Source organism: Zonotrichia albicollis, chromosome Z, assembly GCF_047830755.1.
Source record: "Zonotrichia albicollis isolate bZonAlb1 chromosome Z, bZonAlb1.hap1, whole genome shotgun sequence".
Classification (NCBI taxonomy): domain Eukaryota; kingdom Metazoa; phylum Chordata; class Aves; order Passeriformes; family Passerellidae; genus Zonotrichia; species Zonotrichia albicollis.
This window is the reverse complement of record NC_133860.1, coordinates 17755941-17771147: the sequence shown is the minus strand read 5'-3', so window position 1 is coordinate 17771147 and position 15207 is coordinate 17755941. Positions and strand designations below refer to the sequence as shown.

Genomic DNA, 15207 nt, shown 5'->3' with positions numbered 1-15207 from the left:
GGAGATGACCTGACCATAGGACATGGTGAATTAATTCCTTTTGTTTTGCTTGCATGTGTGGCTTTTGCTTTTCCTATCAAACTGTCTTTATCTTGGCCCAAGGGTTTTCCAGCTTTTTACCCTTCCCTTCCTCTCCCCATTCCCACTGGTGGAGACTGAGTGTGTGGCTGCCAGGGCTTGGCTGATGGCAGGTAATGGAGAAAGGAAATAGAGCTTCCCAATTGTCCCATCCTTGTAAGAGGTTGTGCTACATCTCTTCCCTGACAAAATCAAAACAAGGGAGTAAATGGGTCATCAGCCTAGAGAGGTTAGCCCTCAGCATATCTGCCACTTTCTCCCCATCCACCCAGATGTATTTAACATAACACAATTCAGAGAATCACAGACTGGGTCAGGTTGAAGGGCCCAACACTGGGCCATCTGGTCCAAAATCCCTGCTCAAGCTTCACCCCAGAGGACACAGCAGAGGCCTGCACCCAGGCAGTTGACTATTTTGAGTGAGGGAGACAGTCTTCTTTACTCTGTGTGTGTGACTGTGCTCTTCCACTGCACAATAACACACGTAGTAAAGAAGATTTTTCTCATGTTCAGGTGGAATTCTCTGTGCATCAGTTTCTGCCTGCTGTCTCACATCCTGCTGCCTGGTACCACTGAACAGAGCCTGGTCCACGCTCTGACCCCTCCCTGCAGACACTGACAGATGGGGATGGGGTACCCTCTCAGTTATCCCCTTTCAGGGCTGAGCAGGATCAATTCTCTCAGCCTTTCCTCATAATGGAGATGCTCCAATCCCCTGATCACCTTTGCAGGTCTCTGCTGGACCCACTCCAGGAGAGCCATGTCTCTGTTGTGCTCCAGAGCAGACTCCAGGTGAGACCTCACCAGAGCTGAGTGGCAGGGCAGGATCACCTCCCTTGAATTTCTGGCACTGCTCTTCCAAAGGCACCCAGGATTCTGCTGGCCTTCCTGGCCACACGGCACAGCTGCTCATGCACAGTTTGGTGTCCACCAGGAGTCCCAGCTCCTGCTCCACAGGGCTGCTTCCCACCAGGCTGGGCCCCAGCCTGTGCTGGTACCCAGGGCTGTTCCTCCCCAGGGGCAGGATCCTACATTTTCCTGTGTTGGATTTCAGAGAGTTCTTCTCTGACCATCTCTTCTGCCTGTCGAGGCTCTTCTGAAGGGCTCACGGTCAAACCGCATCAGACAAAGACTCGGGATGGGACAGCACAGGGTGACACTAATGGGACAGCACAAGAACACCATGGAATGACACTAGGGGACAGACAGCAAGAGATGACCTCAGGGGATGGCCTGTGATGACAGCGGGGGGACAGCAGCGCACGTGCCGGGACGGTGCGCTGACCGGGCGGGCGGCCATGGCGGGGCGGCTGCGGCGGCTCGGCGGCGGTGAGGGAGCGGCGGGGGCGCTGAGGGGGCGGCTGGGGCGCTGAGGGAGTAGCGGGGGCGCTGAGGGAGCGCTGAGGGGGCGGCGGGAGCGCTGAGGGAGCGACGGGGGCAGTGAGGGAGAGGAGGGGGGAGGTGAGGGAGAGGAGCGGGAGGTGAGGGGGCGGCGGGAGGGCTGAGGGAGCGCTGAGGGGGAGGCGGGGGCGCTGAGGGGGCGACGGGAGAGCTGAGGGAGCGCTGAGGGAGCGGCGGAAACGCTGAGGGAGCGCTGAGGGAGTGGAGGGGCCGCTGAGGGAGCGCTGAGGGAGCGGCGCGAGCGCGGTCCGGGGGCGGCCGGGGCTCCCTGCAGCTCGGGAGGGATGGCAGCACCGTGCAGCTGCAAATCCCTTGGGAAGAGTTCCAAGGGTAAATCTTCCCTAACTCATGGGTTTTTAGCTTCTCTTTTGAGACGGGACTCTTGTAGATTCTATATTCATTAGTGCTGTAAGTGGTTGTAAGGGAAGTGACATTGTGTCTAATTAATTTCAGGAAACTTTATTCTTCAGTCATTTACATTTCACATGTGTTTTAACCTTTGGCTTTTAAAAACAAGTGTGTAACTCTCAGTAGTTAGTGTTCTGGGTGCAGGAATAGAGTCTCTTGAGATAACTCCTCGCAGAATCACAGGATGGGTCAGGTAGGAAGGCACCACAGCGGGTTATCTGCTCCAGCCTCCCTGCTCCAGCAGGGCCATCCCAGAGCACTCGGCACAGGATTGTGTCCAGGACACTCTTGAATGTCTCCAGTGAGGGAGACTCCACAGCATCTCTGGGCAATCAGGTGCCTCTTTCTGATACCTGATGAATTGCATGGGCAGTTCAGTGAAAGGCAGGACAGTGTGATCTTCCCAGGATTTTGGAGCAAGAATGGAAGATGGCAGCTGGAGTTATCAGGGCCCTAAGCACAGCTCGTGTCCCCTGAACAGCCTCCCCCAGGGCTGTACCCCTTGTCCAGGAGCCCTTGGTTTCATCTCTGCCTCGGCTGAGCCAGGAGCCTTGCCACCAGCCCAGCCCTGGTTCTGTCTCCTGGATGGACCTTGCCCTTCTGTTGTGGCCTTGTGCCCAGCCCTGCCCTGGCCCCATCTGCTGCTGCTCCTGCCTGGGTGGACCCTGGACCTGGCTCAGCTCCATTTATGCGGGGCCTTCTCGGTGAGCCCGGCTTTGCCTCTGCCCTGCTCCCTTGGACTGCCCATGCTGCAGTCACCTGGGCACCTGGCTGCAGAGCATTCACCCAGTTCTTCCAGACAAGAACTTGTATTAGAAATAGGTTTTATTTTCAAAATAAAAATTATTATTCTGTCAAAATAGAATCCCATGCGAAACTAAAAACTTGAGTTTTAATGGGTGAAACATAAACACCTTTCTTTTAAAATTACATATATTCTGCCTCTTACTTATTTTTCCCCCAAAAAACTTCTCAGACTAAAAAAAAACCTCCGAAAATTTCTGTGACTATAGCTCGTGTGTTCATTGAACAAGCTTATTGAGCAAATATTTTAGGTGTGTTGTTTGCCAAGTGTTTCATAATTCTTTTACTATTTTATAGTTGCCTTTAGGCAGCAGAAATGGAAAAGTGCCCTCTCCACACAAGCAAAAATGCCTCCTTGTGATTTTGTACCTGAAAAATATGAAGTAAGTAATGTATACTACACTGAATTTAAATAAAGCTTCTTTACTGGGTTTGGGGACAGATTCATCTGCTAAATATGATTATAAAATTTTCTTCTTTGGGCATAGCCCAACTGCTACAGCTAGGATATAACCTGTAGATGTACCTATGTGACAAATCTCTAATTTGAAAACATTTTAAGAAAGAGGTTTGTGCAAAACCATGACTTTATTTCAAGAAGCTGAGTTTCAGAGGTTTGTAGAACAGCCTTCTGTGTGCCAGAATCTATTACAATCTTAATCCTGTAGACAGCTGTGTAATCTGTGTGCTCCACACCAACTACTTGATTCTGGATCTTTGGAAGTCTGGGATGGATACTGACTGTTTTATTCCACTCAGTCCTATCCCTATGAACGCATGCAGAAGATCCGTGAACAAAATATTGCACCTTCACTGAAAACATACTACAAGAGGCCATTGCTGCTGCACCAGGGGCATATGCAGTGGTTGTTTGATCATGAGGGACGAAGATACCTTGATCTCTTAGCTGGAATTGTCACTGTCAGTGTTGGACACTGTCACCCGTAAGTATGTTGCTTTTTGATTTATGGTACAAAACCCAGGTAGAGACACCTATGCTTGTTTTGTGCTTCATTAATCTGAAGCACTGTGAGCCTAAAATCAGAATATAACTTACTGAATTGCCATGTGTCACAGTTCAGTTTCTGCTACATTTTGAAGGATTCATTAATTTGGTCTGCTTGCCCGTCCACCTGGCACACGGTGCAGCATCTGCCTTTGCAGAATCAATAGCACAGAGGTATGTGCAGGTATGAGTGAGGAATCTGTGTGGAATTCCATCCCTTTGTCTCTGCCTTGCTACATGCAGGAAGGTAACTATGGCTACCCAGAAGCAGCTGGCTCGCCTGTGGCATACCACCAACATCTACATGCACCCAGCAATCCACGAGTATGCGGAGAAGCTAACTTCTCTTTTTCCAGATCCACTGAAGGTAAATTGCTTCTGACAGGAGCAGGGGCTGGTGAAGTGGGTCTCTGTTTATGAGAAGTATTTATTAAATAATCAAGAGCCTCGATATCTCTCTTACTGTATGGGGAATACAGACTGTCAGTTAAAGAGCATGAGTGTCCTCAGGGCCTTTTTCTTCAGACCCAGCTGTAGACAGGCATAACATCCCCAAATTCTGTTTGTTTTCTCCCTTCACTTTTCACTGTGAAGAGGCATTGTGGGCTTAAAAATTACTTTGGAGGAACAAAGAAGTTGTTTGCTATTCTGACATATAGCTGGCCTTAATTATCTTGATGTCATGAAAATCCACAGTGGAAATTGTTTGACAGTATTTTGTGCAGTATGTGTAAATGTTTACCGACATTTAAACAGATAAATCACAAAAATGTCATGTTTCATATTTAGTGAAACAGTAAGAAAAATAACTTTTGTTCTCAGGTAAAATAAATTTATGATAAAATGAAATTAGGCTAGCAGAAGAGCATTAAGCTGTTGCAATCTTAAAGATGGAAGGAGAGTAAAAAAAAATTAAACACCCCACTTAGTTTGAACCAACACTTTAATTTCTCTCTATCAGAAATCCATCTTAGGAAAATCTGTAAACAGAAACCTCTTGAGATCTTTCTGTAGCCTCCCAGAGCACATCCATTGCATCTTTGTTCTCATCTGTCGCATAAAGGCAACACTAATTTTATCGTGGTGAAGTCGCCCTGTGGCAGTGCTAGGCTAGAATTCATCGTGTTACTAAGGGACATGGTCTGATGCCAAAGAAGAAGGAGGTGTTTTTGTGCTCTACTGACCCCAAGTGTTCTCCCACAGGTGGTTTATCTCACCAACAGTGGGTCAGAAGCCAATGATTTAGCTATGTTCATGGCAAGGCTACACACTCGTAACTTCGACATCATCTGTCTCAGGTAATGCTGACACAGCTTCACAAAACCACTCTGTGTGTGGGATCACTCTCTGTGTGCCTAAAACAAGAAATAACTGAGAACTCTTTCACCCCAGGTCTGCCGAGGAGAATGCTATAAAATTACTGTATTTGACAAAGAGAAGTAAATCAGGAGCTGAAGTTTTCATACAGCATGTTAGGACTAGTTTGCAATAAAAATGCAACCTGCAATTTTTGCTTGTGTTACCTAGAAAATGATCTGATGTCTGTGTTCATGTTGTGCTTTGGTAGACTTTTGTTCATGGCCAGACCAAGACTGAGCAATTGCTCCTTTTTTCCTCCATTTCCCTTCTGCAGTGCCCCTGTGGGGGCAAAGGTACCTCTGGAACAGCAGTGCAGTGAACCTCAGCAGAGAACTGCTCTGCCTGGGAGCTGGGTTTTGTTTGCTTTGCTTTGCTGCCTTGTTATTCTGTCAGGGCCCTGAACCACAGTTCACTGCACAGGTACACAAACAGCTCTTCTGGCTTAATGACAGGGATGGATGTGGGCTGAACTCCAGTACACTGTAAATAAACACCAGCATAAGCAGTTCCCTTTACTGTGCAGCCCAGGGAGCCTCAAATATTAGAATAAAAGGCTGTGTTAATGAAGAGCTGTATTTTTCTGTTACTGTGTTCAACAGAACATTGAGTACCTACCTTGCCTGTGTATCCTCACTAACCAGTTTTGATTTGTATATAAAACTGACAGCCAACCACCATTTAGTTTAATGATTGGCAATACCTTTTGGAGACAGCAACTGTTTCCAAGATTCAAAAGACAGAGGTGTTTGCTCTGTAGGGATCTGGTGCTACAGTAGAATTTCATGAGGCATTGGCTGAATCACTGTTGGTTCCAATGATTGTACTCATCTCCTCTCAAACATTTCTTCACAGTTTTTATATTTGTAATAGCAGTGTCAAAAGGCAGAGCAAAAAATGGCTGTAGGAATCTTCTTAGTTTCAGTGCAACAATGCACATTTTCCCCAAAAATTTATATCTCAGAAGCATGCCTTCTCAGAACTGATATTACTGCAGACAGTTCTCAGAAATGAGTGATGTTGATCTGCTTTGTTTTTTTTGCACAGAGGAGGATACCACGGAGGCAGCCCTTACGCACTGGGCTTGACATCTCTGACTTCTTATAAGCATGGCGTTGCCAATGGCTTTGGCTGTACAACTGTGAGAATTTATATTTTTTTCATAATCTGGGTAACTAACAGTTTATTTGAGTATTTCAGCAATTGCCGTTTTCTGCTCTCAAGCACTTTATGGCCACTAATCAAAACTGCAGTGTAGCAGTTTCTGCTGTGTAAATTCAACAAGAGCCAGAGTTCCCTTTTCTTCCATGGATAGTTTCTTAGGCTAATTTGGAGTTAGAACAGCCATAACACAAGTGGTCCATGATTTGCAGTTCTTTAGTCATGCTTGATGTTTTCATGGGAGTCTGTGTAAGGAGCAAAATAATGTTCTGAACCCTTTTTAGCAAGTTTGTTTTGTCAGATCTGTGCAAAGCTGCTTTCAGATAGTCTGGAGCAGATCCTTCACTACAATGACTGGAAATCCTATCTCAGCAAGACAGGAGACACATCTGTTAAGGAGATCCACTGAGGTTAAATGGCAGTGTGTTATGTCCCTGCCCTTGAACAGATTGGAATAACTTTCTGTCTAGGAGCTGCTATTGCAGACTCCAATAGTTACAGGTGACAGCCACGTTATTTATTAACCATAGGAAGGCTCATTTACAGCAGCTCCCCAGCCTGTCTCAGAGAGTGCCCTAATTCATGCGGTATTTCATCAGCAGCAAGGATTGAAAAGCTGGAGTTTTCTCTATTAGATGTGCCTGCCTCACTCTACTTTGCAGATTTTGTTCATATTTCAGATTACCGAAATACTACCAGAAGCTCTTAAAATGCTGGCATTACCTTTAGGTAACCAATATCTTAAGAATGAAAAAAGGAATAAAAACTCAGTTGAGTGGCTATTGATGCAACACTCTAAATTTTTGATTCCAAAACTGTCTTGGTTATTTGGTGTTACTCCCCAAGTGTTCTTCACACAAGTTCCTTGAACTGTGTTTGCCCCTTGATTCTAACAGCTGTTTTTCTGTTTTGCCATTAGCCATCAGATCAAAAGATCTCTTGAAAAGGTGTCATCAAATCTGTAGCTATTTCTCTTATGCCTGACAGACAATGTTACCAGATGTTTTTCGTGGTCCATGGGGAGGCAGCCATTGTAGAGATTCTCCGGTGCAAACTGTTCGAAAATGCAGCTGTACTGAAGGTTGGTCCATGACAAAAATGTTTGGATTACAAAATACTAGTGAAAATGTGTTATGATTACCTCCTCAAGAAAAGTAGATGACTGGTTAGGTTTTGCAAGGCTGACCCAAAAGAAATATTGCAGATTATCTCAGGATCCTGCATCCCAATGGGAAAAATGTGGGACAGATGACACCACGTTCTCAGATTTCTTCTTGAAATCCCAGTGTTTGTTTCCAGTATTTGTTATGATCAACTCTGGAAGCTGTGGAACTCACTTCAGCATATCTGGAAGAACAGAAGGGTTGATGGTCTTTTTTGTGGTTTCTAAAGTTCTGACAGCTTTCCAGCTTTTATATTGGAATAAGGCAAATAGTAAGGACAACCAGCCATAGGTGGAGGTCTTACATGGGGCAAGATGTTCCGTATACAACACAGTGTGAAATTTCCTCTACTGCTATGCAGCCAACAACAGTTTCAATCTGTTTTTCTACTGTTTCAACAAGCACTTTTTATTATTTTAATTCATATGGACACATAACAGAATGGTTTGTTTTTAGCTTTGCTGTCCCTAGTGGATGGCAGCATTAGCCATACTAATTGCTCTGTTCTTTATCTAAGCACAGACTGTGTTCTCCTGAATCCTCCTACCTGCACTAACCATGGAGTACACATTTACAAGAAGAGACTCTCTCCTTTAATGTTTAGCTTTTTACTGTTCATTTGAGAGGTGGTATTTACCACACAATCATACAACACTTGTTGCTTAGATGCATAGTTTCATGCTTTGAAGCTAGTTTTGTGTCATGTGAAGTAAATTTCCTTCAAACTGTTTCCCCTGTAAACAGGTGCATGTCTTGCAAAAGACCAGTACATTGAACAGTTCAAAGATACTCTGAATACCTCAGTGCCCAAGACAGTAGCTGGATTTATTGCTGAACCAATCCAAGTAGGTAGTTTCCCATTTCTCAGTTGTGATAGCACAAGTAGTGTGAAATAAATACTCAAATCTGATATTCTTTAGCTGCAACCTGAACATAGATGTTTGCTGATTCTTACTATGATTTTGTAATGATTTAAACACCTTAAATGTTTGAAAGATTGGATGCACTGCCTTCAAATTTCAGCTTTTGTCACTGACTTCAATGGAACTAGAATTTTTCTTGTGATATTAAACAAAGAATTAAACATACTTTTTTTTTTTTGCATTTAAATAGTGAGTGTGATGCATGCTATGGTTTGGTTTCTATTATCCCCTTTCAATTTTCATTACTATTTCTGTAAACTTTTAACTCAACCTCCTTCTCCCTCTTCTAGTCATGTTGTCCACTACATTTTTAACAGCTGTCCAGTAACTGATGGCCACAGGATTCATTCTCCTAATGTTTGACCCTACATTCACAATTGCTTTAGACATGGTTCTTCAATAGGAAAAATGAGAATTTGTCCCAGGCAAGAGAAACAATGTGAGAACTGTAACTACAAGGGAAAACTGCAGCAGTTCTCTGGTTTTTACTGTTTTCTAAGTAGTTATGTATTTGAGTCTTAAAAGCTGTTCTGGTCCAGGTGGAGGGAAAAAATTGAATTTCCAAGGCAAGTGCAAACTGTCAAGGTGAAAAGACATGGAGGAGGCAAGGTTCTAAACAAGTTAACCAAAGAAGGAATATGAATTCTCTGGTTAACTTCCTCATCAAACAGTTCCTGGGTTTTGCTGTGTGTAGGTTTTCATGGTCCTTGTTTCTGCAGTTTGTTGTTAATTGACTTGGTCTTACAGTGATCATGGTCTCACCAACATTCCTGCCAGCACCACCCGCGGAGCAGCAGGCAGCACTGTGGAGTGGGAACGCGTGACCTGAGCAGGAGCTTTCTGAAGTGATTTCATCGCTGGAGCCGGAAGCTTGTAATAGCAGTCCTGCTGTTACCTGAGGGCTGCTAGGTTCTTTTCTCAAGTAGAATTCCTGTTTCCTTGTCTGTTCCTGAAAACATTGTGTTTCTCTCTTGGCAGGGTGTTAATGGAGCTGTTCAGTACCCAAGAAATTTCTTAAAGGAAGCTTATCAGCTTATACGGGAAAGAGGGGGCCTTTGCATTTCAGATGAAGTGAGTCAGATTTTTTTACGTAAGAATTCCAGAGTAGGGTACTTCTGAAAGTTGTCCTAAAAGAATCCAGGTGAAGCCTGGAAATAATCTAAGTGAAATGTGATACACTTCATAGCTTAAGTTTAACACAGTGTTAAACTGCATCTTTCCAAGCATAAGAGCCTCCCAGTTTTTACTGCCTTTTTTCTCATTTTGGGCAAAGATTTGTAGCAGACTTCAGTCTTTACCTGCTGGGAGCAGTAAATTTACACAAATATGCAACGAATAGCAACAAGTAGCAACAAATGCTACTTGTGATGGAAGATTTGTCAAAATAACCCGTCCTTTTATGAGTGTTGTTGACACACATAGAATACATAAAATACTTGATTGCTGTACCTCTGCAAAATATGTTTTAGGAGTAGAATTTTCTTAGCTAAAACAATACTACAATAGTATCAAATGTGTCAAATGTTTTTACATTTCTTCTCCACTTTGAAATGGACACTGCATCTTATTTGTGCATCTCACCAGGCCTAAGACATGATGACATCTTACAAAAACCCAATTACAATAAATAGCATTTTGTGTAGAACCATCTGAATAAGGGTCCTAATACAAGTTGACTCCAGATACAGTTGCTGTTTAATGCAAATCAATAACAATAAAAACACAAGAAAAGGAAATACATCATAAAGCATGAGAAAGTGATGAGTGTATCCCTGAATTTTTCCTTTGAAAGGTGCAGACGGGATTTGGACGCACAGGCAGCCATTTCTGGGGGTTTCAAACACATGGTGTGGTCCCTGACATCGTTACTTTGGCAAAAGGAATTGGCAATGGCTTCCCAATGGCAGGTGTTGTTACAACAAAAGGTATGTGTTCTGTTCCACTATGATCTGAAACAGAGTAATTGCAAAATATAATACAAAATAATTACTGATGGAGAGATGTATGTTTAAAAAGCTGAATGTTACTTAAAACTTTTTCTCAATCTATCTTTTGAGAATTGAGTTGGGTCCTCATTGCTTCACCTGTTTTACCACATGTGCTGTATCAGTACAAAGCTGTATTTAAATGGGTTTAGTTGTATAACTGAAGCAGGAATGAACATGTGAGTGGTTTGTAGAGCTGGTAAAAGAGCCTGGAAACCCTCACCGAATTCACTGTTTTACTGATAAATATACTGTGAATAAATAACCCAGCTGCTTGATTCCTACAAATGGCAGGCTCAGTCTAGGGAGGAAAATCTGTAGATAGCAGGTGAGAGCATATGTTAGAAGCATGACTTTTAAAATAAGTTTTGTTTTGGTATCTGCTAGGCAGTATAGTTTTTGGAAATACTCATATTTTGCACAGACTGCTTCCAGGAAATCTTGCTGTGTTGTCTCCAGTAGAATCACAGTTGAACCACAGCAAATGAAATTGTTGTTACAGTAACAAATGTTTAAAGCAATTCAGTACAGTTACCGAGCAAGGCAGAGGCGGCCACCAAGATGATCAGAGGGGCACAGCACGTCTCCTAAGAGGAAAAGCTGAGAGAATTGGGATTGCTCAGCCTGGAGAAAGCTTTGGGGTGACCTATTTTGGCCTTCCAGTGTAAGAAGAATGCAGAGGGACTTTTTAGAAGAGCATAGAGTAACAGGACAAGGAGGAATGGCTTTAAACTGAAAGAGATTAGGTTTGGAGTAGATATGAGGAAAGAACTCTTTACTGTGAGGGGTTGAGGCAGTGGCACAGCTGCCCAGAGAAGCTGTGGGTGTCCCATCCCTGGCACTGCTCACAGCCAGGCTGGCTGGGGCTTGGAGCAGCCCGGTCCAGTGGAAGGTGTCCCTGCCCGCGGCAGAGGGGTTGGAACTGGATCATCTTTAAGGTCCCTTCCAACCCAAAACATTCTGCGATTCTATGATTCTGTGATTCTATGAATGGAGGGAGTAACCAGTGTTGTTCTTTTTCTTTCAGAAATTGCAAGTTCCTTGGCTCAAAACCTTCACTTTAATACGTTTGGAGGAAACCCTTTGGCCTGCGTAGCTGGAGCTGCAGTTCTTGAGGTAGAGAGACCATTATATGAATTTATTTGTATGATAATGAAAGTTGCACATATAAGTTTCTATGTGGGCAATTTTTAAAATAACTGAGTAAAGTGCATAAACATATGCACGTATTATGTGCCCCAGTGTGTCACATACACAGGAAAAAATCCTGATTAATTTAATTGCAAAAATTTTCAGACCTCTAGAAGGAGTAGGAGCCCTGTAATTATGACTTCAGAATCATCTTTATCTCCCTTGGGCTCTCTACTTTGTTAATAAAATTGTAGAAGAGAACTTACTGAAAAGCCTTAGCTAATTTTTTCATAGCCCTATACAAATCCACAGCTAAGAAAATCTATTTTCTGGCATACATGTTTAACAAAATTTTAGGCTTTACCTTATGCTTAAAAAACTTTTAGCTTTTACCTTATGCTTAAAAACTTTTATGACCAGACAATTACAAATACCTAAGGTCAAAAATTCTTCTGGAAAAAAAAAAATTACCTCATTATAAAGAAAACAGAAAAATGTGCAACATATTTCACTTATTATTCAGTAGAAAATCAGTCAGTGGGTAGTAGGTCACTATTACAAATCAATTTGTCTTGATTATGCACAGAAGATTCATTCCTGAAGTGCACTTCATTGCAGCAGGCACTGTTTCTATTCATGTTACTTTCCTGAGTGGTTTGGGGGAGTTTAAGCTATTAATAAGATGAATGATTGTATAAAGAACCCATGTTTTGGGGTTTTTCAACTCTGAAATAACTTGGAGCCTGGCTGTGAAATAATTCCAAGGAAATTGTTAGAGTCAGGAAGAATAAAATGGAGTTGAAAGAAAAAAAAAGTAGAAACAACCACTTTATCTTCTGTAATTATTTTTAAATGTAATTTTTCTAAATGCAGATGTTAGGTAGGTTCATCTAATGGTTTGTGTGTAGGTGCTGTATGCGCCTGCAAATAAGAACTCTGATTAAGGAGGACAGCATGAAGAAAAGATTGTTATTAAAAAAACATGTTGTTGCTAAATATAATATAGTATTCAAGCTGTTCCCTGCTGAGTACACATAAATAAGCCTAGTCAAATTGTATTCTTCTCATGATACTGAAAAAATTAAAACATTCTGGTAAGATTTTGAAAATAATCCTTCTGGTCAGGTATTTTCCAGTACAAGTACAAGAGAGCAGGAATTACTGGATTAAATGTAAACATTAAGAAAAATGTGAAAAGGGACACAGAAATATGAAAGTATTATGGGCAACTGTATTCTGATGCTGTGATCACCACAGCAGTGACGTGAAGAGCTCTTCTAAATGTGAGCAGTGAGGTAGTCAAGGAACATAGCAAGGAAGTGAGATAAATATAGTGACAAGTTCAATGGGGATTAACAGAATGTGTTGAAAGCTTTTCCTGCAACACTGTCATGGTACTTCATTTTAACCAGGCTATTGAAGAAGACGATCTACAAAAAAATAGTGAGGATGTGGGAACATACATGCTGCTGGAGTTGGCTAAACTACGGGATAAATTTGAGATTGTTGGAGATGTCCGTGGCAAGGGACTTATGATTGGAGTAGAAATGGTGACAGATAAGGTTAGTGACCTCTTCATTCCTTTCAATTTACAGTGCCATTGAAGGTTTTATCACATTTTATTTCAGTTGAAATAATAGAAATATTTCCTGTTAAAAAGCAGACAGTGCAGTGGGAAAACACTGCTCTGGCTAAAAACGAGCCAGAACATTCCATCATTCGGCTATTTCACAAGCTTTGAGTAAACAGTGAAATGCACCTTAACTGCACAGCCTTATGAGAGCAGGTAAGTTATACAGCTAACATTTTCAGCTAGAGTTGGGATTTGTTGAAGAGACTGGAATATACATCTTTGTCACAGAACTAATTTAGAATATCTGAGTGAAGTTTAGTATTTCCTTTCCTCAGGACAGCCGACGCCCTCTTCCAGCTGAAGAAATCAGTCAGATCTGGGAGGACTGTAAAGACATGGGGGTTCTGATTGGCAGAGGAGGGCTCTACAGTCAGGTACTGAACCTCTGGTTGTAAATAAAGCTTATTATCTTTCCTTGTGAACTACATCCCTGCTTCCCTCATGTTAAGTTAATTTAGTTTAGTAAATAAATTAGAAAATGTATACTCTTAGGAGCCATCTCTGTTTATTACTGCTTATTTTAAAACTGGGCAAGAACTATATGATTATTGTCAAATATTCTGAACAAGCTCAATGCTTGAAGTTTTCCTTCAGACGGACAACTTCCCCTAGAAAACCAAGGTATGCAAGGTATACAGTCAATGCAATTTAGAAGAACTCAGTAATACTCAGGAACAAGTCTTTGCACAGTTTAGGTTATCACCTGACACATCAGTACAAAACTAGTAGTTCTTTGAGTCAGGGGAGCTGGGTAATGTTCTAATTCTATGGCAATTAAAGGAAAAAAAAAATGGTGTTGACAGCAAGTTCAGCAACAGCACAGAAGAGAGAGCTGGATGTGAAGGCCATCAGCCCACAGCAGCTGACAGTGTACTCCATGCTGCAGCCAGGACACTGCAGCAGCTCCCTGCAGCACTCAGCTAATGGCAGAGAATTGCCTCAGGGCTGGCCCCTCTGACACTGCAGAGGCAGCTGCCATGTGAGATGGATGGAGGGTGGCTAAAATAAATCAGACACTGTGTCTGTTACCTCATCAGTCCTTCCCTAAGTCACAGACCAAGAGGCAGGTAACAAGCTGAAGCTCAGTGCAGTAAAATCTCATTCTGTCTGATAAGAGGGCTGTTTACCTGTGAGTGTTTGCTTCAGCAGCAGCTGTGGGTGGGAAAGCCCATTACTCTGCTCTTCCTGTATTAAGTCCCATGATGTGAGGCCAGAAAAATCTGAAATTTAAGCTTCTTATGGAAAATAAATACTCTAGGAAACATAGATTAAAAATCCAGACTTAAGAGACTGCCTTTTTGACAAGTGTAGCTGTATATATAACGCTTCCTGATCAACATTTCCAGCTATAGTACCCTAACTACAATGTAGTATTTAGTGATTCATTCATAATGCATTCTCTTAAAAGCCTTTAAAAACAGCCTATAATAAAAACGCAAATCGGCTGACACAATGGGAGAGCCTGCCATTCTCAGCAGATACTACTTTTCCCTGTGGTAGAGCTGCAAGAAAGGAAAATACATCTGTCTCTGTTCTTTCTTCATACAAATCCATCTGAGATTTACTCTGTCTGCCGAAACAGAGCTGCAGACACGACCTACTCTACTTAGGTCTTTTGTGGAGGCAGTTAGGTTATCAAGAGGGGGTCATGAGTCAGATGCAATTCAGTGCAGTCAAGTTCAAAATTGCTCCACTTCAGAGTACATTTATCATAAGCCTCAGTGCCTGCACTGCTGTTCTCCTTTTTTCCTCACTTTTTTGGGGCGGGAGTGCTGACCCAGATAGGCTGCTTGAAACCATATTCTTTCCATACAATTTGAGCACTTCCTTTTTCTTTTTGTTCTCTCTCCTCAGACATTCAGAATTAAGCCTCCTATGTGCATTACTAAGAGGGACGTCGACTTTGCTGTAGAAGTATTTCGTACTGCTTTACAGAGACACGTGAACAAAGCAGCTGCAAAATAGAATTGGTTTGTTTCCTTACATGAGAGGCACACACAATCCCTGACACTTGCAACCCAGACTGGGCACTAATCTACCCTGGAAAATAAAATCGCAGTGTGACTATTACATGCTTGTTCAGTATCATAAGTGTTCTGTCTGATACAGTGTTCAACAAGGACACGGTGTAATCTGTTTTGTAAAGCTACAGTTCAGT

General features: G+C 42.5%; 1 protein-coding gene across 1 annotated transcript; it reads left to right on the top strand.

Annotated features, from left to right (window-relative positions):
• The first annotated feature begins 1157 nt into the window (after window positions 1-1157).
• On the top strand, window positions 1158-15119 carry AGXT2 (alanine--glyoxylate aminotransferase 2). Its single transcript, XM_005488837.4, has 14 exons — window positions 1158-1407; window positions 2989-3074; window positions 3451-3635; window positions 3941-4064; window positions 4901-4995; window positions 6101-6194; window positions 7202-7295; window positions 8122-8222; window positions 9279-9371; window positions 10093-10225; window positions 11313-11401; window positions 12829-12978; window positions 13325-13423; window positions 14904-15119. The coding sequence occupies exons 1-14, from the start codon at window positions 1317-1319 to the stop codon at window positions 15012-15014; spliced, it is 1545 nt and encodes a 514-aa protein (XP_005488894.2). The 5' UTR covers window positions 1158-1316; the 3' UTR covers window positions 15015-15119.
• Window positions 15120-15207: the final 88 nt, after the last annotated feature.